Source organism: Pan troglodytes, chromosome X (genome assembly GCF_028858775.2).
Source record: "Pan troglodytes isolate AG18354 chromosome X, NHGRI_mPanTro3-v2.0_pri, whole genome shotgun sequence".
NCBI classification, from domain to species: Eukaryota; Metazoa; Chordata; class Mammalia; order Primates; family Hominidae; genus Pan; species Pan troglodytes.
The window spans coordinates 39,215,625-39,239,749 of record NC_072421.2 but is presented as its reverse complement, the minus strand read 5'-3'; the positions used below and the strand labels follow the sequence as shown (position 1 = coordinate 39,239,749).

Here is a 24,125-nt window from a genome sequence, read left to right as displayed (position 1 = left end):
AAAAAAAGGCCAGGCGCGTGGCTCATGCCTGTAATCCCAGCACTTTGGGAGGCCAAGGCAGGCAGATCATGTGGTCAGGAGTTCAAGACCAGCCTGGCCAACATGGTGAAACCCCATCTCTACTAAAAATACAAAAATTAGCTGGGTGTGGTGGTGCATGCCTGCAATCCCAGCTACTCGGGAGGCTGAGGCAGGAGAATTGCTTGAACCCGGGAGGAGGAGGTTGCAGTGAGCCGAGATTGCGCCACTGCACTCCAGCCTGGGCAACAGAGTGAGACTCCATCTCGGGAAAAAAGAAAAAAAAAAAGAAAAGAAGAAGGAAAAAGAAAGAGAGAGAGAGAGACAGACAGAAAGAAAGAAAGAAAGAGAAAGAAAGAAAGAAAGATGCAGTAACTTTTTTAAAGTGAAGGTTATGTTCTGTACTTTGATTGAGGTGTTAGTCATGGCTGTATGCATTTATCAAAACTTAAACTATATATGTAATATCTGTGCATTTATTATGTGCAATTATATGGCAATAAAAAACAAAAATAATAATGAAATGGAGGCTACAGAAATAAATGCTACACAAAAGAATCACAAAATGTTTTGAAAGGAAAGAAGTAAGAATGGTGCATGAAGAAAGAGAAGTTGGGTCTAAGATCTTAATCACAAATACATAATAAATAGTGCTGCTATATTTGAAGCAAGGTTTTTAGTAATACAATGACAGCACCATAAGTAGTATCTTTTTATGCAGAGCCACTGTCACCAAGATTAGAGCTTAAAAGAAAAATCAAGTTTCCTTCACAAAACAAGACAAAAAGGACCTTTTAGTACTGTTTCAACAGGTTGTTGTGCTAGAAATTCTATTTTAACCATCCAAAAGGCAACAAATGGATTAGGTGCCAAGAATATATAACCTTTTTGTTTCCTGGCCATATGCTAGATACCAATAGAAAACTAAAATAAGTTTCCTATTGCTTCTGCAGGAAATTCTCACTAACATGGTGGCTTAAAACAACACAAGATTATTATCTAACAGTTCTGGAGGTCAGAAGTCTAGAATGGGTCTCACTGGGCTAAAATCAAGGTGTTGGCAAGGCTGCACGCCTTCTCCAGGCTTTGAGGAGAATGTTTTCTTGCCTTTTCCAGCTTCTAGAGGCTGCCTACATTTCTTGGCTCATGGCCCCTTCTTCCATCTTCACAGCCAGAAATGGCAAATGGAGTCATTCTCATGCTACATCCTTCTGATTTTGACTCTTCTGCCTCCTACTTCCATCTTTTAAAGGACTTTGTGATTACATTGGGTCCATCAAGGACCCATACAAGGCCATAATCCAGGATGATCTCCCTATCAGAAGGTCAGGCGATTAACAACCTTAATCACATCTGCAACCTTAATTATCCCTTGCCACGCAAGATAACATACTCACAGGTTCCAGTGAATGGAATATGGACATCTGTGGTGGGCCATTATTCTGCCTACCATGCTGAGTTTTCACAGCATTGTAAAATGTTACTTTGAGCACCTCTCTCATCATCCATCACTTCAAATCCTTCTGTTCTCAATGCCAGCCATTAGATAAATGTTTCCAAAGGTTCCAGGTTTATTATAAGTGGCTACTCAGGTAAATGAGATAGAACAGATCCTGCTCCATAGATTACATTCTACTTTCAATTGTTTCCATTTAGTTCTACACTCTCCTGAAATCTGGAAAAAATGTCTCTGTTCCAGTTATCCATTGCTGTGTAACAAACCACTCAGTGGTTTAAAGAATAAAAATATTTTGCACATAAGTCTGAAATTTGGGCAGGGCTCAACGGGGACAGCTTGTCTCTGTTCTACTTGGCATCAACTGGGGTGGCTTGAAAGCTGGGGGCTAGAATCATTTGAAGGCATCCTCACATGTTTAGCAGTTGATAGTGCCTGTTGGCTAGGACCTCAGTGGTGCTGTCTGCTGGAATACCTACAGGTGGCCTCTCTATGTGGCTTGGGCTTCCTCCAGCATGGTAGCTGGGTTCCAAGAGCCAGCATCTCAATATTGAGTCACACATCTCATACAAGAGGATGATATACCACCTTTTATAGCCTGGCCTTGGAAGTGACAGCCACATTCATTTTGTCAAGACAGCCCACAAAGCCCCACCTAAATTTGATTGGTGGAGACAGAGATTCTACCTCTTGAAGGAAGGTGGCAAGGTTGTAGAAGTACATGTAGGGTTGGAAATAACTTTGCATCCAGTTTTAGAAAATACAATTTGCCACAGACTCTCTGCCACTTTTTCATTCCCTCGCTTTATCTGTATATCCTCCTCTTTCTTCCATTCTATTTGTCTCCTTTATATAATATCCTCCCTGCCCCACCCCCTATCTCCTTTTGTCCCCTACCCCTTCTACCTCAACATCAGGCCAACTCTGAGTTAGTGAAAAATAGTTTCATAAAATGATGGGAAAATACTATAGCACACCCACAAGAGGGGTATCTAACTGCTGAAATCAGGGAGTATTCAACCATTTTGGTTGACCAACAAAATGACCATGTTGGTTGATCAACAAAAATGGCAATTTCATATGCTTCTACTTAATATTTGTTGCCTTTCGAGTCAGAGAAAAAGGTATCACAGCTGGCTATCAGAAGAGAACAATTTCTCCCCACTCTTCAGGTTTCCAATGGCCAGGAATGTCCTGAAACATATTTTGCCTTTCTCCATCACTCCTGTTACTCACACTGACCCAGGATGGGGGAGTGAAGAACCACATCTGGAAAATTTGGAAAGACTATATTAGACAGGCTTGTCTTGGTGCCTCCCTTTTTCCACATGGAGCCAATATGGCTGCAGGGAGCAGGCATTTTCTTCTGCTCCCAAACCCACTAGAAGAAAAGGGCTGCTGGTTCTTGAGATTCCTCCCAGACCCCAACACAAGATTTAACCATCTAAATTGGCACTTCCCCAAAAACATTTAAGCTATGAAGAAATTATCAACAAGCACTTATCACAACAGAAACAAAATTATATCCTCAAAGCATCTGTGAGTTATAAGCTGCAATGTCAATTAGATGTTATAAAATACTACACCTTCTTTTGAATGGCTAAACTACACTAACCACACTCCTTGCATTCTACACATACTTTGGCTACTATAGAACATGTATGTATTCTTTCACAATGTCTACATTTCATTTTTTAAAGCAGGGTTAAAATTAATATTGCGTTGTGAACAACTGGACAATTTTAAATACCTTGGTCAGAACCAGCAATGTGGTACTTTCGTTTTCATCTTTCCTCGACTACCAAACAGGAAATCTCCTCAATTAGGTATCTAAGAAGGGAGAAACAAGGCCCCAGCAAGTTCTGTCAGGTATTTCAAAATGGTGGAAGAGTAGCCAGGTTTTAATTGGCCCTATTGAGCTCGCCCACAAGCTATGACATTCTTTACCTCAGCAGTGTGGTATTCAAAAGGAGGAAAAAAAAAAAAACAACCCCACAAAGTTAGTTTCTATTTTTGACAACATCAAATGAATCATGTCCAGTTTCAACTGAATGCTCATTGATAAAAGTGCACATATCAACACCAGTAATATTGATATTGAAAAGTAAAATAGATTTTAGAAAATGCCCCACCTCCAACATTGTTTATTGTGCTAGGTAAAATAAAGAACTGGTTTCTATGTTTTGCTAGTGATTTCCTAGTCTTATTATCTACCGTGCATGTAACCATGGTGGAGAAAGTGTTCTCTAGACAGTCCAAGGTCAGAAAGTTCTCATGTGCAATCCTGTTCTTAACTGGGTGATTAGGATATTCTACAATCCAAATTCTTACCGGTCTGGGATTATTCAAATTGGGCACCTTGGCAGATATGTTTTGAAAACTGCTAGGCAAAGCATTCTGGAAGAATAGACAAAGAAGTAATAAAATATAACAAAAAGCACTGGAAGTTACAAAAAAAAAATGTTTCTCTTTAAAGTACAGAATGCCAAAACAGGAAGGATTGATAAGATAGTCGTGGTTTTAGGGGATTTCTTTCGACAGATGCACAACTCTCCATTTTCTGCTTTAACTTGACCAAGACTTTTAACACAAAAAGAAAACAGCTAACTCAATCAAGAAAAAAAGAAAAAAGATGAAAGACTATTTGGGGAGGTGAAATCCTCATGGTTGTAGGGAAGATGTATCTGAGTCCAGAATAACTACCTTTGCTGCAATCACCACTATTCAAGCACTGAATAGCAGCTGGAAGAGTTCTGTATACAGATGTGGGTTTTATTTTCCTCAATCAACATTTTATTAATTAAATATGATTCTTCAGTGGAGCAAGGTGACTCCTGAGGTATGTGGGAAATAGGGAGAAAAAGCATGGAATCCTCATTTGTTGAAACCAAAAAAGACCTTAAAGCTTGAGCTGCTCTTGTTTCCTTTCTGCAGTCTTCAACCCCTTTGTTTGTCCTGAAACTCAGGGAGATAGGGCAAGAGAACAAAACAGGAGTCTCCAGCCTCTGCTCCATCTCCTTATCTTCCTACCAAAAGATCCATTCTGCACCACAAAAGGCCTTGTATGCACAAATATGGACAGCCCAGTCTGCATGTCCAAGCTCCATCCACAGCTCCCCACCAAGCCCCAGGCCTAGGGGTGCACACGTCAGCAGCTCATCTACCACTGGAGAATACACCCAGGACAGATGCCTATGAAATCCCTGGAATGGGATCAGAGCCATTTGGACAGGGAACTCTGGGTATCCAAGTGCCCAGAGTGTGGTCTAGAAGTAGGGACACAGTTCTGGACATTCCTTTGGCTCTGAGGATTCTCTGCCCCATGGAGAGTGGCAAGGCCTTACGACAGTCAGAGTTGGGGTCTTGTATAGTGGAGAGTCCTGGGCATGAGATTTGCATGAGTCAAAAGATAATACTAGTTTTCAGAGACAAAAACAGTTGTTGGTAATACATTACCATCATGTCCACCACCTATCAGAAAGTACTACACAGCTCCAAGTAAACTAGCTAGAGGCCTAGTGAAAGTGTTCGAAGTGACTCAAGAACAATCTTTACATTTCCTTGAGTTATTAAAAAAAAAAAAAAGACTATGCCTGGCCTTAAAAGAAAAAATAAATAATTTTAAGTTTAAATTATTTTAGTAATTAAGCAATTTAGCCTTGATTAGAAGCTACATAAACTTTTCAACTTTAAAAAGACTAGTAATTAATTTTAAGAAACAAATCCAATATGCTACATCTTTAGAGTTTTCAAAAACTTGCAATCAAGTTTTTTTATTAGTTGGGAGCAAAACATTATCTCCAAAACTTTAAAAGAAAACATTCCTTCTGTCATTATTGTATCCAAAACTCTTCAAAATAAATCAAAGAAAGATGCAATGATTGGTAAAAATGTACTAGATGTACCATCAAAAGATAAATAGCTTTGGGGAAAAAGGTACATTGTTTGAGATTTGAGCTCTGAATCCACCAGAACTGTGTCCAATTTGCAAACATCTGAGAACCGTTGGCAATGCAGAACAGAGGGAGGAAGGGACCGGGGGAGGGAGAGAGACAAAGAGAGAGAAAGAGAGAAAGGGAGAGAGGAGAGGCACTATTTTTCAAATGATTTTTGCTCAGTAACTAAAAATAAGGGGAAATGATGAGGCATATGCAAATGCCAATAACCTTCATTTAAAAATTAAAAAAATTGTCAACAGCAGGCTAGTTTTCAAGTTGGTCAAAAGAGTAATTATGGCATGCTCTCTAACAAACTGTTTTCAGGTTCACAGAAAGAGTAAATTAGGCCAGACCACTAAGAAACATTGTATAAATGTAAAACATGAAAATCCCCATGTGAACAAAGCAGAAAGCTGTGTTTAGGGGCAAAACCAGGCCTTCTCAGAAGCTTTGGTACAAGATTTTGATGTAAAAAATTCTTACATTCTTATCAAATGTAAATATCTGGAGGGTAATCAATTGCAATCTACGCTGTTCCTTTTTGCCCAGTTCATCTATCTGTGCCTTCCCTTTAGTCATAAACTGCCATGGAGATGGGCACTGTCAGAGAGCAACAGTATCTCTGAGAGCTCTCTGAGGGGTATGCCACACATTGTATTCGATTCTTAAAATTCAACTTTATTCAACTCATAAAATCTATAAGTGACTTTGAGATTCCTCAGGAAAGACCTGAAAATATGAAGTCACTTATTGTTTACCTCAGAGGTTAAGCAAAATTTTCAATAGCTTGCAAAATTTTAACTGGTAAATCTTTTGGGAATTTGTCCTAATTTTGTTTCACAAACTGATCTGGAATAAAATAGTAGTTACCACTAGTGGAATAGTACTTACTGGGCCCGGAAACCTTATTGGTTCATAAATATCCCAATGCTCTTTAACAGCGAGCATCATTACTCCTAGGTCAGAATCACTGTTTACATATAAAAAGTCTCTTACATGAAGAAATATTTTCAAAAATAAAGTTAATAATTGATAACTCTTTAGAGTTTAGTTTTGCTATCTACATGTACTTTTCTGTATTATATATACTGCAATAATATTCCAAAAACAACTTTCAGTGAATGTCCCCAAAGTTCTTGCTATCACTTGCCCAAACTGTGATTTTTTTATTTTTATTTATTTATTTAATTTTGGTTTTAAGTCAAGTTCTCCTTCATGGCTTTGAAAAAGGAAATAATTTACTTGTTGCTTCACGTATGCAATTAAAATTATGCTTTTCCTTAAAATGGACATATTGTCCTAAGCCTCATATATTCACGAAGAATGTAGGGTGGGGGCAGAAATGGAGACATGAAACAACATTTAGTTTAAGAGAGAAATGTGCAGGTCAGCAGGCCCAAACCCCCACAGGCAAGCAAACGGACAAAACCAAGAGTAGCATGAAAGGTTTTTAAGCATGAATTGAGGAACAGAAGCAGCAGATGAGATGATTGGAGCAGCATTTGTTTCCCCCCCCAATCTAGAAATTTTATTTCCTGTGTACACTAGCCAGTGGTTGTAAACAACCATTTAATTGGTGTAAAGAACTTAATTTCAATATAAAGTGACTCTGGGCAGCATTGGTGATGCCGTTTCCGAGTTGTAGCCACTGTAATTGTGAATATTAACTGAGATAGTGAAACATGGTGTCCGGTTTTCTATTGCATTTTTTCAAGTGGAAAAGTTAACTAAATGGTTGACTCACACAAAGTGGTGGAGAAATTGTGCATATGTCATTTTTTTGCTAAAACCTTTTGTTTCAAACTATACTGCTTTAAGATCTCATTTCAGAAGGGCATAGTCTTCAGCCACAGTTGTGATGGTTGTAAATGCTCATAATTGGGCATTCTTAGGGTTTTTTCCATCCCTGGGGTTTGCATGTTGTTCACTTAAAGCATTCCTAAAATGGTTGGCTTCTGGTTTGCAAGCCAGCTGATAATGGTAGCAACCAAAGACTCCAGTGTGTAAGCATATGAAAGACTCTGCTTGCTTGTGCTAGAAATAACAGCATCTAAAGTGAAGACTTCAGAAAAAACTTAGTGGCTACTAGACTATCCTTAGGACTCTGCATTAACTCTATAATGTTATTGCTTTTTTTAAGCATATTTGTCAGAGTAGTCAATATGTTAAAACTGAACATGTATGAAAGTCGCTTAGATAAATGTAATCACTGTAAACATCAAAAAAGAGAGAAACTTGTAAAGCATTTCAGCAGTGCCTGAAGAAAATTTTAAGCCTCAAACACTTTATATATAATCTCATTTAATTCTCACTGCAACTCCATGAAGCAGTGTAGTTATTTTTATGCCTGATTACTAATGTGGCAACAGGCATGAAGTTAAATGCACACAATTAGTGGCAAGAGGATTTGCACAGTTTCTGGCTCCAAAGTCTTTGAAAGTCTTTGTGTTTCTACCATGCAGCTTTTTTCTTTTTTTCAGTTTCCTTTATTTTTTGCTTGCACTTTGATATTTTAAAGGGGACACGAGACAAGAGGCTGTATGCCTTACTTTTGGTGCTGCCTAGCTTATCTTTATACAAATTAAAGATTAACTTTCTCTGGCAGCTGGCAAGCACCCATCTTGACACTTCCACATTTTTTTTCACTGCTGCTAAAAGCTGATAGACTTGAACTGCCCCTGCCCGCCAGCACCACAAAACATTTTGCTTGTTTTTTAAGATTGCTAACTTATATGTATTTTAAATTCAAGCCCTACGAGCTTAGAGAATGCCTCATGACTTCTACAAGTTGATCTGACATTTATACCCCAAAACAAATAATGAAATAAAGAATATGCAGAGCACATTCTTTTACCTTTCCCACCATCCCAGCAGAGCATCATAATGGCATCTAAGCATTCCCAAGGGCTCCACAGCAGCCTTGATCAGAACTGCTGTCCACAATTGCAGACTGGCTCACTGAAAAACTGGAAGCATTACTGGACGCCGCTCAACAAAGCTTAGCCCCTTTTGGAACTAGTGAAATAAGTCATCGATCATGTTGTAATGCATTTAAATGTCTACTCAGATAAACATAAAAACCTGTAAGGTGTGTGCACTACGATTAGCTGGTCTTCCCTTCTAATTTTCACTTCTCAGTAACCAAGTGAAATTTCAGCCTTGTTTTTATGCCTCAAAACACTTTAGCTTGTGCTTGAGCTTCTTAAAAATTTCAAAATGTTAATTACGCACTCCAATAAGTTAGCCAAATTGGTTGAAAGATACAATATATGTACCTTCCCAAATATTTTAAATATTTCTGAACTTTTTGTTGAGATGTATGGTCTTATCTTGGTACTGAATTAGAAATAAAGTTTGGAAGTAAATTTTGTCAGTACCTAGTTCCCAAACAAAGCTAAATACTTGCACAGATGAATATCCACCACCATGAAATACCAGAGAGAACACAAAATTTACTTTTGCTAGTAAATCAATTAAATTGATTTTTATTTAACGACGAAACCATTCATTGGCAGATTAATGAGGACCAGACGCTTGTCCAATTTAGTTGACACATTTGCTTTTTTATTTTTTAGAATATAGTCTACATCTGGATTAAAAAAAGTTTTAAATAAATTTAAGACATACAACAACAGTGGAACCCTTCATCATTCTATGTACAACACGATAGAATGTCAGTTGGTTCCATTTCGGTTAAGTCCACTTTCTCATAATAATGTTATTATTTTCACTGAGTGGCAAGCTTCGTACAAGCTGGCGAAATGCCAGCTTATACACACTGGGGTGGGGGTGGGGACGGGAGTGGCACGAAAGGGATGGGGTGGGGGTGCCACAGGACTACTATACAGTGTAACAGAAAATCATTAATAAAGTAGTACCGATTACCGACAGACAGTGCTGTTTGTGCGCTTATCACAATGGAATCGCTGAAGTTTCAGAGCAAGAAGGAGATTCGAAATACTTCACACAGGGCCAATGTTACAAAAAGAAATAGTGCAAACAGGAAAACTGATGCAATCCTAGCAACGCCTGGGCCTCCACCGGCCCAACCGCAGGGCGGCGGGAGGCTACGCGCCCCGCCTTCCCCAGCACCCAGCTCCGGGCTGCTTTCCCAAGTGTGGCAACCCAGCGCCGCGCCCTGGTATGGCCCCTTCTCGGGCCCTCTCCTCCGAAAAGAACAGAAAAGAAACCCCAGGAAAGGCACAGGCTGAATGCAGGGCGTCAGCCCAGTCCCATTCCCACCAACATAGAATGCAGGCCCCCTCCCAGGAGGTTCCTTGGGCCCTCCCATCTCCGGCCACCATTTTCTTCTCTCTCACACGTGGCCCCCTCCTCCACGCAGCCCCACCGCGCCTCCTGCACGTACGCAGCCCCCCAGTTTGCAGTCTGTCCTTCCCGCCCCCCAGCCAGGAAAAAAAAAAAAAAAGCTTTGAGGAATGAGAGAGGGTGAGATGGGTCGAAGAAGGTGCTGGGCAGCCACGGGCGCCACGCCTCAGTGGCCCCAATTGCCGAAGCCGATCTCCTGCTTGTATCTGTTAGTGAGGATGTTGGCTTTGCGCGTGAGTTTTGAGAGCACAGTGTGCAGCCCGCGCAGGTGGTAGTGGAACTGCTGCTCCAGGTCTTCTTCGCCGGCGTCCGCACCCTCCAAGTGGCCCAGGTCCACCAGGATGTCCTTGGACTTCCAGGCACTGCCCTCCTCGCTCCCAGCCGGTGGAGGCGGCTGGTGCAGGACCCCCCACTCGATGTCGTTGCGGATGGACTTGAGAAGCACGTAGTGGCTGTACATGTCCCGAGAGGGCGCGAAAAAGCTGCCATTGGCGCTTCCCGAGTCGGGGACTGGGGGCGTGCGCTCCTCCAGGCAGCCGCCACTGCCGCCTACCTCCACGCCAACATCGTTGTCTAACCCGGGGTCAGCCAGGGGCACGTCGCGCAGCAAGCTGGGCACCATCACCGTCTGGTCCATGTTGTTCACGGCGCCAATGAAGCGATTCATGGCGTTAAAGAGCGAGTGCTTCTGGTTGTAGGTGTCGCAGATTTGCATCATGGTGGCCGCGCGGACGTTGGAGCGCAGGGACGCAGGGGCACGGGGATGGTCGGCCGGGTCAAGGGGATGCCCGCCTTCACGCGCTCTCCAAGGCCCGCGCTGGGGGCCTGGCTATAGCCGGTGTGGCGGGATTCCCGGCACTCCTCCGCCCTCGCCAACTCTCGTCTCGCTGGCAGACCGGCCCTGCGGGATGGGCGGCTTCTCCTGGCTTTGGCGCCCGGAAACTCGCGATGGCTGAGGGTGCTCTGTGGGTCGAGCCCTGGCCTGTTTGATACACGGGGACGAAAGAACAGATTAGATTATTCACCCTGCTAGGGGGCCTGGCGCCCTTGCCCGCGCGCACCCCCTTCTCTGGCTACAGCTCGTCCGGGACGGCGCCTGGGTGGCTCCCCGAGGCTGGGGAGTCCCACCTCCTCGCCCACCTACGGCCGCGGAGAGAAGGGTGTCCCCCCACCACCACCACAACTTCTCCCTCCGAAAAGCCTGAGCTCAAGCAACCAAGCTGGCCGGGGCAGCGATGGGGCGTGGGCACCCACCTCCTCTTGCGCCTTGAGACTCTCCTGCTCGTTGGCAATTCAGTGTTCTCGCTGCAAGCGGCTGCTACGCAAGGGCGCTGCTGCGGTCAGTGGCTGGACTGTGACTGCGGACGGCGGTGACTGCGTTGGCCCCCTACCCATCCCAGGTGCTCAATTTATAGTCCAGGAAAGGTGTCGCCGGCGCTCAGGGCCACCCCTGGTGTCTCCTCCTCCCGCCTCCCCCGGCAGCACCGAGATAAAAGGCCCAGGCCGGGATGACCGCGAGTAACACTCGCCCGGCCCTTTCTACAGCGGGGGCGGGGCGCGCCGGGCCAGCTCCGCCTCTCGCCTGATACCCGGGCTGAGGGAGGGCGCCGGGGCAGGCCAGGGCAGGGCAGGGCAGAGCAGAGCAGAGGAGGAGGGATTGGAGCAGCTGGACCCCGCCAGCACCAAGCCCTGGGCAGGCCAGTTGAGGAGGGCCGGGCACAGCGAGGGTCAAAAAGGCGTCGGCGTCCGGACCGACTGGAGGGTGGGGCTGGCATGTGGGGGCTGGGCGGGCCTTGCGCGCGCTCCCCGCGTGGGATGACCGGAATGCACGTGCCTTGGTTGCAGAGTGAGCCCCTCAACCCCGAATCTGGAGTGGCCGCGGCCGGGAAACAGGAACCCGGGTTTATTATTAGCCGTCGGGGAAGAGGGGCCGGCAGCAGGTACAACTCCATCCTGGGACTCTTACGTAATAAAGGGTGACCGGGCATGCTGGGTGCACGTGGACGTGCGGTGCTCCCGCAGTGGCCCTGGCCTTGGTCAGCTATGGGGGGAGGGGAGCGTCAGAGGCTTTTGCCTCCCTCCCGGCGGGGCGGGATCTTTCCCAATCTTTCCTTTAACAGTGGTTGCCGGGGATGAAGAGGGGCACACTATCAGATCTGCTGATTCTTTGAAGAGATCTGCAAGTGGCAATGGGGAGAAGTCAATTTTTGTCCAAGTCGGCTACACAGTGATGCTGGAGAGCCTGGGCCATGTGGCCTTTTGGCTGCCAAGAGGCCAGGAGAGGGTGACAGTAGTTAGGTCTAGTCTTGGGTGTCTTTCACCATTTAACAGAGAAATGGGGAGGTGTCTAATTATTTTTGAGGGTGCTTGTGTGAAGTGTTCCTTTCAAAAGATAGTTCTTAAAGCACTGGGTCATTTAATAGGGCCTAAGCTATGTACCGAATCGCTGGATTTAACTTTTAAGAGCCTTGCACCTTGAATTTCACTTTGAGACTTCCAAACCACAGCCTATTTAATTTTTCCCATCTCATGTCCCTTGCCATATTCCTCATCCACCAGTCCTCTCTGGCAGTCCTACAATTATGTTCAATAAGATTCAAGCTTCTCATTTTAAATCCCTTTTCTCGGCCTGAAACGGTGGGTCACGCCTGTAATCCCAGCACTTTGGGAGGCCGAGGCGGGCGGATCACAAAGTCAGGGGTTCCAGACTAGCCTGGTCAACATGGTGAAACCCGGTCTCTACTAAAAATACAAAAATTAGCCGGGCGTGGTGGCCAGCGCCTGTAATCCCAGCTACTCGGGAGGATGAGGCAGGAGAATTGCTTGAACCCAGGAGGCGGAGTTGCAGTGAGCCGAGATCGTGCCACTGCACTCCAGCCTGGGCGACAGAGCAAGACTCTGTCTCAAATTAAAAAAAAAAGATCCCTTTTCTCTAAAACTTAACAGAGGTCTCTGTCCCTAGTACAGTTTTTTCCCACGGGACAAAAAATGCCTAAGGAAGGGAGAACATAATAAAGGGGTTTCTTTCTCTTCCTCTTTCTTTCACATTAAGACCTACACTTAAATATTTTCCATAGAAAACCATCTTCCTAATTGTCTTTTGAATGAAATTCTGACTTGGTGCCACAAGGACTAATCTGTTGACAAAAAACAAACAAAACAAAACAAAGTCAGTGACCCTTGGAGACAGACCTAAGTCTGAGGATCCACTACCCCAAAACGTATTAGCTCTACATCACAGCCCATGTTTTCTTACTTGCAAAACTGGGATAGACCTATCAGGGTTTTGAAGGAAGATCAATGGAAAGAAAAATACAGGGAGGCGGGAAGCATTATATAACTTTGAAGCATTAAAATAATTTCACCTTCCTTCTCTGCACACATAGAAACTTTTCTAGCCTCGGTTTCTTTATCAAAAAAATGGAGCTTGTTCCATGGGCCGTGCCAAGGACTTTGATTAAGTTTAAATATGATAATGTAAATAAAAATCACTATGTAAATTGTAAAGTACAAAGATTAATTGTACCTGATACAGGACCTCATCATAGTGAGAGGTGTTTATGTGAAGAGTCAGAAACCTTAAAAGTGTGGAAATTGCCTATGATGAGCCACAGATCCTTCCACCCAACCCCCAGTGCTTAAGCAGGAAAATAATATAAAATATGTCCAATGAGATTGAAAGAGCACTGCAAGAAGAAAACTCGAGAAAAACAGATATACAGTTTCTAGTAGCTGATCTTCTCATAAATTAAAGCGTACTTTGTCCCCCTTCCTGGACCCATTTGGTATTTTAAGTACGTATGCACCCGGATGAAAACTCGGTATTCAGACTTAAGTTACTAAATGCCAAAATCTTGCCTCTTTTTCTCTTCTTCCCAGTTCCAACAGTGTGATAACACACGGAAAACGGAAATCCAAGAGATCTAGCAAAAGGATTCCACCCAGCAAAAACGCCAGCTTGGGAGAGGGCCCCTACCTCCTTCCTTCCTTCTGGCCTCCACCCCTCCCCTGATACGTTTCCTTCCGTCTAGTCTCGAGATAACCCTTCATCCCCCAGTTTCTTGACTCAGGCCGCTGTTCTTGAACATTTCTTAAACACTTTCAGAGAAAGATGGCTCATGCACCTGCCTGCAAAACTTCCCAAACCGGGCCTCCCAGCTCCCCCAGACCCCGCAACAACTCACACCCGCCGGGGAAACTCCAGAAGGAAAAGGTCCGCCGGCCAGAGCTCTGGGCCCTTGGAATCACCCCACCACCGCCCCTCTGGCTTCAGCCAATCAGAAGCCGTCAGAAAATATTATGCAAATGAATCCTGATGCTCCAGCCAGTCAGAAGCCGCGGAGCCCTCCCCCACGCAGCGTCCTCTTTCACCCCAGCCCCGCCAAGATGGCTGCCGCGTCCCTGGCAACCGGCGCGCAGCCAGTTCTCCACTACGCTTGGCTGTAAAAAAATTAAAATGGTTGCCTGGGGTCACATGGGAGGGGAGCGGGCTGGCCCAGGCCTAAGGAAGGTTGGAAACCTCACTGATTGCCCCAGGCACCTTCCCTGTCCCGATCTGGAACAGGCTGGAGGTGCTGAGCCACCTGCCCGGGATTCAGTTTGCCTCCAGAAAACAGAAGTCATCCGTTGAACAAATAACTTTCGAGTCCTTGTAGCACGCCAACAGCCTCAAAGCAAGAGGTCTTTGGTCTCTGCTTTCTATCCTATATGCTAAATTTCCGGTAAAAGCCTTGTCTGAGGTACCCATCCCCACTTCTTGGTTCACAGTTGCAATTCTGGAATTCTGGATCTCTTTTTTTGTTTGTTTGTTTTTTTTTTTTTTTGAGACGGAGTCTCGCACTGTCGCCAGGCTGGAGTGCAGTGGAGCAATCTCGGCTCACTTCAACCTCTGCCTCCCGGGTTCAAGTGATTCTCCTGCCTCAGCCTCTCCAGTAGCTTGGACTACAGGCGCGCACCACCACGCCCAGCTAATTTTTATATTTTTAGTAGAGACGGGGTTTCACCATGTTGGCTAGGATGTTCTCGATCTCTTGACCTCTTGATCCGCCCGCCTCGGCCTCCCAAAGTGCTGGGATTACAGGCGTAAGCCACCAGCGCCCTGCCGGAACTCTTAAATTCTGGTTCTTAATTCCCACTCTTTTAATTAAGCAACCTGGAAAGCATGCTTTGCTGGCTCATCTCCCCAAAAATGTCCACAAATTATCCTTGTACTGTGTCCCTTGGATAGTTTTTTTTTTTGGGGGGGGGGGGGATGACATTTTAAAAGTGACCAGAAATTCCTGAACAAAGTAGTCAGCAAGAGTAAACTGGTGCAAGAAAGTCAGACTGGATAAAGAAGAGATCTGGCCCAGAACTGGAAGAAAGATGATATTTTAAGGCAAGAAGCCAGCCCAACCCAAGATAGCAGAGATCCTGGATTATTTTGAGACAGACTTAGAAGGATCCATTTCATGAAAAATGTCCTAGAAATATGACAGTCAGACTCTCGTGTTAAAGGCCATGTAGTCCAACCATCCACTTGTGCTGAAATCGCTCACAACATCCCCACCAAGTGGTCGCCCTTGCCTACATTCTTGTATTTTCCGTTCTCCAGTGTTCTTCTATCTTTTGGAGCTCTACAGAAGGCCATGAAGCACACCATCAGATGTTTGAAGGTAGATATGGTCTCCTTAAGTCTACTATTCTTCAAGTCAGTTATCCCCAGTTCCTGTAGCCATTCTTCATGTTCTCTTTTGAGTCGCTCATCCATCCTAGTCACTAACTTTAGAAGTAGCTCTGGTTTGCTTTTGAGTGTGGCCCCTCTCATTCCAAGTACCATCTTTTCTAGGACAAAATGGAGTGGCACAGCCACTTATATTATTGTGAATGGTAATTTTTCTAGGTCATATTTATTGAGCACAAGTGCTTGGAAATTAGACTTGTTAACTCAAAAGACATGTTAACTCATTTTAACTTCACAACCACCCTGAGAAGAAAGCAAGGATCAAAGAGTTTAAGGGCCAAACTGTCAGAACTGGGATTTGACCCAGTTTTCTAATGCCAAATCCAATGTTCTTTCTACTACTCAATAGATAGCTACTGCTTATAATGCTGCCTAACATTTAATGGACTTATTTTAACAGCTACATCTATATGCTGCCATCTATGTAACAAAATTTTGTGTACCCTATACTTGAGTAGTGGGGATTTTTTGGACCAAAGTACAGAACTTTATATTATCCTACTTAAACTTTATCTCATTGGATTTGGCCCATTAGTTCAGCCTGTTTTATTATTTTGGGTCCTGATTCTGTGCTGTAATGCACTTGGATCTTACCCATATATTTGATAACTATTCTATATATTTATCCAAGTTATTGATAATAGGTACCAGGCACCACTGGGCAAGAGGCAAATTGCAGTAGAACATCTGGAGAGCTCCTTCAGTTTGATATCCGTCCATTAATTGGCACCTTTTGGCATATGTTGTTCCAGCCAGCTATGAATCATGTTAATTGTACAGTCATCCAGCCTATATTTTTCTTCCTGACCACAGGATATTATGAGAGACCTTGCTAAGTGCCTTGCTGAAGTCCCAAGCTAATAGCCAGTTTTCTTCCTGTGGAGTCAAGAAGAAGGGCATTTTTGTCATATACCACAAAGAAACCACCATCACATGATACAAAAATGCAGAAATAGCATCATAATATTCTGAGTTAAGATGGGGAAGGGAGTGTATCTCATTGTAATTGTCCTTACAGGAAAAACCGTCATGAAGATTTAGTTGAGAGAAGGTAGACAGAAAAATGCCAAAACCTAAGAACAGTGAGTAGTGAATCTGCTGGCTTCAGACCCACTTTCAGGTTTTGGAATGTCTGAATATGTCGTAGTTAGCATTTTGTCACAATCTCATTTTTTAAAGCGTCTTTAGCCTTGCGTTTGGAAGAAGTAGAGCACAGGGAAAGTTGAGAATACTAAAGAATACCTTTTGTTATGTTCTCATCATTTCTACATCTTTAAGAACTCTGAACCGTATACAGAACTGTACATTCAATTTCAATATGGTAGATGAGAAAAGGGCAAGACACATCATAGTTTTTCTTACCACATAGAAACTTCTCAAGTTGATTTTTCCTAGATCCTTAGGATTCCAGGACTTTCTTGTACCATCAGCATAGAAGGAACAATGAGAATGTTCTTTCTTCACTCTATCCTGTTAAAGTGTGTCAGCTTGGTTAGTTTAAATTCTGAAATTAGATTCAAAGTTTACAAATTATAACACCAAATTAACATAGGGAGAAAACACATAATTATCAATATTTCATATGTTCAAGTCCTAATTACAAATCCACATATATACATATACATATGGGTTGTAGCTTCATTTTGTTGAAGCTACAGTGTCATAAATACATTATCCAATGGAGGAGTTCAACAGTTACACGCCCAAGTCTTCCATAATTTACTCTTCCAACCTTAATAATAAAAAAACTAGACAAGGTACAATGAAGTCAAGGCGAATTCACCTACATCATATTAGACAGTCTGGACAGAGTTAGTACACAAAAGATGTAAGTCTAGAAGCAAATACAACCTACAAGTCCTTCCAGCTATAGAAGACCTTGATAAGAATAGAAAAATAATAAACAATTAGGAAGATTTGAAAAAGGATATTGCAGAGCAAAAGAAACAAAATTTGAACCAAACACATCACTAGAGAGTCAATAAATGTAATTCCAAACAAGGAACAAAACAGGCATGCCAGAAAATTCAATTACTGGCATAGGGCAAAAGGTTCAGGTAATCCCAATGAAAAGACACAAAAGAGTGAAAGAAAATGGAGAGGAAATGTTGGATAGAGAAGACAAAGACAACATAATATAGGCCAGGCGCAGTGGCTCACACCTGTAATCCCAGCACTTTGGGAAGCTGAGGTGGGTAGATCACTTGAGGTCAGGAGTTTGAGACCAGCCTGGCCAACATAGTGAAACCCCATCTCTACTAAAAATACAAAAAAATTTAGCTGGGCATGGTTGTGCATGCCTGTAATCCCAGCTACTTGGGAGGCTGAGGCAGGAGAATCACTTGAACCCAGGAGGCGGAAGTTGCAGTGAGCTGAGATCATGCCACTGCTCTCCAGCCTGGGCAACAGAGTGAGACCCCATCTCAAAACACACACACACACACACACACACACACACATACACACACACAATATAAGCTTAACTGATGTTTCCAAAGAGACCTCAACATGTGAAATAGAAGAAATTCAGTTGTAACATAGAAAATTTTCCTTGACAAGATGCATTCATCTGCAGATTTAATAAGCATACTATGTACCAGATAAAATTATGCAGAACAGTTGAAAAACAAGCTAGTTGTATTTTTCAACTTCAAAGAAGAAGAAAAAAAGCCTTCAAGTGTCCAAGCAGGAAAAGAAGTCACCAAAAAGATGGTGGTCTCAGGGGAGGAGAAAATCCAACCAGCTTTACAAAAACATTCCACTACAGGAGACAGTGGAGCTGGAAGAAAGAATGTATGATTCAAAAGTATTATATTACTCAAGCAAAAAACAATAAGCAGACATTCTCAAACATGAACTCAGGGTTTTTCTTGAGAAACTTACTGGTAGAAGCCTGCCAACAACAAAAAAAATTAATTTAAATGAGTAATCCAGGAATGGAGAAACCCTGATGAAGAGATTCATAGTGAGTTTGAATCAATTTAAATGCAGAAGTAAGGTAAAACAGTATGGATACTGGTTGCAGAATATAACGTAAATATTTTAAACCCGAAGATGAAAAAATAATGCAAGCAACAAAACTGGAAGATGGAGGAATGAAAAATAGCAGAGCTAACCAACTTTCATTGCAGCAGGTCAATCAATGATGCCTAAAACCAAATTGTGCCATTTAAAAACTAAAGACACAAACATCTTAAAACTTTACAAAATATTTTTTCTCAATTTAAAGAGATCTTTTAGGAACTAATACATTCCATAGCAAAGAGTCTGTTTTCTAAAGTTCAGTATTTCTTTCAGTGTAATTTCAAGTAAAATTAATTTTAACATTTCATTTAAAGTAGTGGGTATGATAATGTTCTTTTTCTTCATCTGGGTGCAAGGCGCTAGTTATACAGGTGTGCTCATCTTGTGAAAAATTGTTGAGCTGACACTTATGTTTGAACTTTTTTGCATATATCTTATACTTAAATAAATTTCTTGAAATTCCATTCACATAAAATTCTAGGGGGTGTGAAGAGAGGGGGTGAGAGAGTCAACAGTCTGAGGCAGTGACCTGGTTTGGAATTAAATGCTCTCAGTAATTTTTGCATAAAAACGTTTGTGAACCCAACTTAAATGGGAATAGGAAAGTAGTAAGCTCTCCAAATTTTGGACCCTTGGGGCAGAAACCATTGTTTTTGCTCTCTGCTCCTGTCAACTGCAGTTTAAGAAATCCAGTGTTGGGAGCTTCCAAGCTTTAGTCTTGGAGAGGAAATTCTATTAAAACAATGTTTTTCTGTAACCCCCCTAAATACTGTTTCTAAAAGTATATTTGCATAGCACATATATAGATGGCTATTCACCTTTCTTATTATGATCTATAGCTGATGATTCAAAATATCTGGAAAACTTATATCTACTCTACTTTCTACGAAGTCTGTAGTAGCTCTTTACTAAAGGTAGAAAAAATCATGTTAGTGGAGTTGTAGGAGTCTCCCTGTGCCCTCATCTATACCCTAAGTCTGGTCAGAGGTATACTTGCTTATCTATAGTGTATATTCTTTTAACCACAGTACTGTACAAAGATTAGCTTTAACAATTCGGCCTGCAAAGATTGGACTTTAGATCAGCATTAATCCTGGGCAGTCCAAAATTCAAATGGGGCACATGATTAATTTCCTTGTTTCCTAAATGGTTTCACAATTAATAGAAATTTGGAAATAAATTTATGGGTGTGCCATTAATAGACACCTTGAACTTTATTATAACTATCATTTTCTTTCTAGAAAATATATTAAACCAGGAAACATATATTTTCCATCTCTAAGGCACAGGGTGTCTTGTATAATTTTATTTTGCGCAAAGTGGGTGATTACCTTGGCCGGAAGTATAAGGTGCTTGTTTGTGGCATAGGGTTCAGTCAGTAATATTTGTCATAAATGTTTATTTGAGGCTACATGGTGTCTATCAAAATGACCTCATTAGTTTCTATAGAAGAGACTCAAATATCTTTCCAATCTTGATCTAAACTATTAGTAAATGTAAATACGAATGCTGAGGTGATTCACATAGTAATTAGATCTTGGGTTTTACAAAGAACAACCATGATTTACTTAACAAAAAGTCTATTCCTGCAGATCATATGAAGCAGAAAAAGAAAGTCTGATAAGTAAAAGAGAAAAAGAGCAGCATAGCCAGGTATTAAAACACATCACTCTCATTTAGTCTCCCCAACTAGAAGGAGATTATCTAAATCATTGGAGGAAGAATCCAGAATATTCCAAATTGATGATTCTTGGGAGTTTATGAAATATTAAGTTAAAAAATTAAATTAGTTTCAGACAGCACATTCAGCTTTGTTATATCCAGGTTGAAGCAAATTAGATACCATTAAAAATGGTCAGTTCAGCTGCTTTTATAAATGTTGTTCTTGCCTGTTATATCCAGGTTGAAGCAAATTGGATGCCATTAAAAATGGTCAGTTCAGCTGCTTTTATAAATGTTGTTTTTTACCTACTGTAGGGACCATAATTTTAATGTGTTCAAACAATTGGTTCAAGTGCTTCACACTTCTGTGTACCATTTGTGTAATTTCTCCATGACAGAAAAACAGAGGGCTTGGGTTTTTAATATCTAATGTCACGTTCATTCAAAATTCTATTTTTTATTTATTCAAGCACAATGTATTTATTTGCCTTCCTTCTAGAATATGACCTTCAATCTACCTTCCTGAAACAGTTTTCCTTGCTTCTCCCCTCTCTTTCCCCATCAAAAAGGCCAAAAGTTGAAATGGGAGGAATGGGAAGATAATGCACTCCCAAGCCCCTAATTATTTTGGAATGCTCTGTAATCTACTGAAAAAAGCAAGATGTACAAGGAGGTCAAGTTCACCTACAAGATACTGTCTAAGGCAATATAATAAATTAACAAAAAAATTAATAAACGGACCCACCAAAGTAAGTGACTAATTCTAGAATTATGACTGCATTCATATAAAGGCCATAAAACATCTGAGTAGATTTGTGTTAAAATATCAAAATTAGGTAGAAGTAAATCATCTCTAACAGACATTCTACTTACTTGAGAGGATGGGGTGGCAGCCCACGTAGTGTAATTAAAAAAGCAAAATGTCTGGAGTCAGACCCATCCCCCATACCCTCCACCCCCATGTAAATTACCTCTCTGCCACTTCCTAGCTTGTGAGCTCAGAGAAGACATGTACTCTGCAAGCCTCAGTGTCTTCACCTTGCAGAGTTTATGGAAAAATTAAAGATGAGGTGTGCTTCTTGTAGAATATCAGGTGCATGGTAAGCAGTAAATATTAATATGTTGCCTGGCTGGGATACGTTTTTAATGTATATTGTATTAATATGCATCATGATGCTGTTTATGAGAACTGTGATTGAAAATAAATATCTATATATTTTTGCAGCTCATCTATCTTTTGTAGTGTGGAATCATGATTGGGACCTTGAATCTTTTCTACTTTCACTTTTCCACTTGGGGATACATGAGGTACAGCCTGCCTTCCTTCCTTTGTCTGTCTTTCCTTCCTTCCTCCCTCCCTCCCTTCCTTCCTTCTTTCCTTCCTTCCTTTCTTCTTTTCTTTCTTTCTCTTTCTTCCTCTCTCCCTCCCTTCCTTCCTGCCTGCCTGCCTTGCTTCCTTTGTCTTTCTTTCTTCCTTTCTTCCTTTCCCTTTCTTTATGAGGCCCTCACTGTAGCCTCTTGGAAACTTTATATGTCAGCACACATTCTTAAATAATCCACAAATTTCTAATTATACATAATCTGAACATTTGTAACACTTGTAGCCTAAATCTCTCAGACTATATAGGCTGATAAAAGTGGCATTTGAAGAACAAGTCATTTAGAAAGAATTTATAAATTGGAGGAGAGAACATGAGCCATGCAGATTATCTGGGGAAAGAGCAGGCCAGGCAGCAGGAATAGCCACTGCAAAGCTCCTGAGGCAGAGGCATGCTCTGGGGCCAGAACAGAGTGAGGGGGAGAGTGTTAGGTGATGAGGTCAGATCACATAGGAACTTGTAAGCTATTTTAAAGACTTGGGGTTTTACTGGGGGAGATGGCACCATTGAAATATTTCAAGCAAAAGCATGACATGATTTCCTTTACATTTTAAAAGGGGACCTGTGTTATTATCTGAGTTGAGAATGGACTTTAGAGGAGTAAGGATAGGAGATCGATGAGTAGTTTGGAGGCTACTGCAATAATCCAGGAGAGATGGAAGTGGCTTAGCCAAAGGTAGCATCAGTGAGAAGTGGTTGTGTTCTGTGCATATTTCGAAAGTTGAGCCAGTACACTTTGCTGGCATTTTATTTAGATGTGAAAAAAACGGATTCAATGAAGTAAGTTTTTTACCCAAGCAACCAAAAGATAGTTAACACTGAGCTGGGAAAGACAGATAGCATAGCATGTTTGTGTGAGAAGATCCAGAATTCACTTTTAAGCATGTTAATTTTGAGATATTTATTAGACATCAAGTACAGACACTGCCTAGGTGTTCAGATATAGCATCTGAATCATAGTATTTTAAAGGTGCTGCCCTAAATTCTAGTGCTCGTAGCATTCAAAGGACCAAAAAGGTTTTTTATTATAAAAAATCCACCACCAACAATAAATATCCCTGGTCTCCTCGCCAGCTTCATCATCTCTCTCTTCGCCTTCATAGCCTGCCTTCTCCCAGAGTTGTCTACAATCTCTGTCCACCTTCTGTTCATTCTTTAACCCACCCCATTCTGGCTTCCAGTGCCATTGCTCCATAGAAATTGCTCCTGCTGATGTTACTAGCCACTGTCCATGTTGCAAATCCACCTTTCGATTCTCATCATACTTGACATTGCCAGCATTTGACACTATTAACCTTATCTCCATTGAAATGTGCCATTTCCTTAGCGTCCATGTCCCTATGCTCCTCTAGTTTTCCTCCTTTTTCTCTTTCTCAGTCTCCATTGTGAATTTATCCTTTTGTACCCAATCTTTAAATGTTGGAGCTCCTAAGGATTCTAAAAACTCTTAGACCCTGTTCTCTTCTCAGTTTTTACTTTTGCTCTGGGCAATATCATCCATCCATGGTGTCAGATACTATCCATATATGGTTGACTCAAAATATGTGTCTCTAGCCAAAATCCTTCTTCTTAGCCTCTGGTCTATCTATTCTATTTCTCCACCCACCAACCACCCCAACCCCCTCCCCCACCGCACATTCAGAGTCAACACATCCAAAACAATACTTTCACCCTGACAAACCTACTCTCCTTCACTACTGCCTTTCTCATGAAATAGGACCACTATCCAGCCATTTCCTCATGCCAGAAACTTGGAAGCCATCCTTGACACTTCTCTGTCCATTTTTCATATCCAGTTAGTCATCAAGCCCAAAACCCATCTCAAAACTCACCTTCAACCCCCTTGCCTTTGTCTGGTATCCTCTTCTTGTTTTGTTTGTGGGCAGCTCATTCTTGTCCTTTAGGTCTCAATTTAGAAGGGTCTTCCCTAATCATACTATCTAAGACAAATCTCCATCGGCGTGACTCCATACTCCATTACCCTGTTGATAGCCTGCATAGAATTTACCATAGTCAGTGATTATTAATTTGCCTATTTGTTTATTGTCTTTCCCCAACTAGAATATACGAAGATAAGCACCTTGTCTGTTTTATTAATTGCTATATACTCAACATCTATTTATAGTATAAGGCCTGATACACTAGACACTTAGTAAATTTTGGTAGGAGGAATGAATGATGTGTTTCTGCATTAAGTGTAATTTGATGCTGATAAGCAGATATGTTCTATAATATAATAACAGGTTTGAAAATCAGGAATGATTTTAGTCAAATGACTTGATAGCCGCTATTGAGACGATTTTACAGTTTTTACCTTTTGACCAGTTTGTGTGGCCAATTTTATTAATAGACTACCTAATATTAAACCATTCTTAAATTTCTAGATTAAACATTGTTTGGTTGTTGAATATTATTTTTCCATGTATTGGTGGATTCTGTTTCTCAAACCAATATGACACTGATACATAAACCTCACAGAGATGCTTAAAACACCACTATAGCCCAGTTACAGTAATGAATATTGATGTAAAAATCCTAAATATATATACATTCACACACATACACGTAGATAATAGAATCTGCCAATACATTAAAACTTA

The 24,125-nt window shown here is 41.8% G+C and overlaps 1 protein-coding gene across 1 annotated transcript; it reads right to left on the bottom strand.

Moving 5' to 3' along the window:
• Window positions 1–8,954: 8,954 nt before the first annotated feature.
• Window positions 8,955–11,662, bottom strand: MID1IP1 (MID1 interacting protein 1). The gene is made up of 2 exons (XM_016943632.3): window positions 10,993–11,662; window positions 8,955–10,720 (listed from the first exon to the last, which is right to left on the bottom strand). Exon 2 carries the CDS (start codon window positions 10,454–10,456, stop codon window positions 9,905–9,907), a length of 552 nt encoding a protein of 183 aa, XP_016799121.1. The 5' UTR covers window positions 10,457–10,720; window positions 10,993–11,662; the 3' UTR covers window positions 8,955–9,904.
• Between the last annotated feature and the right edge of the window lie 12,463 nt (window positions 11,663–24,125).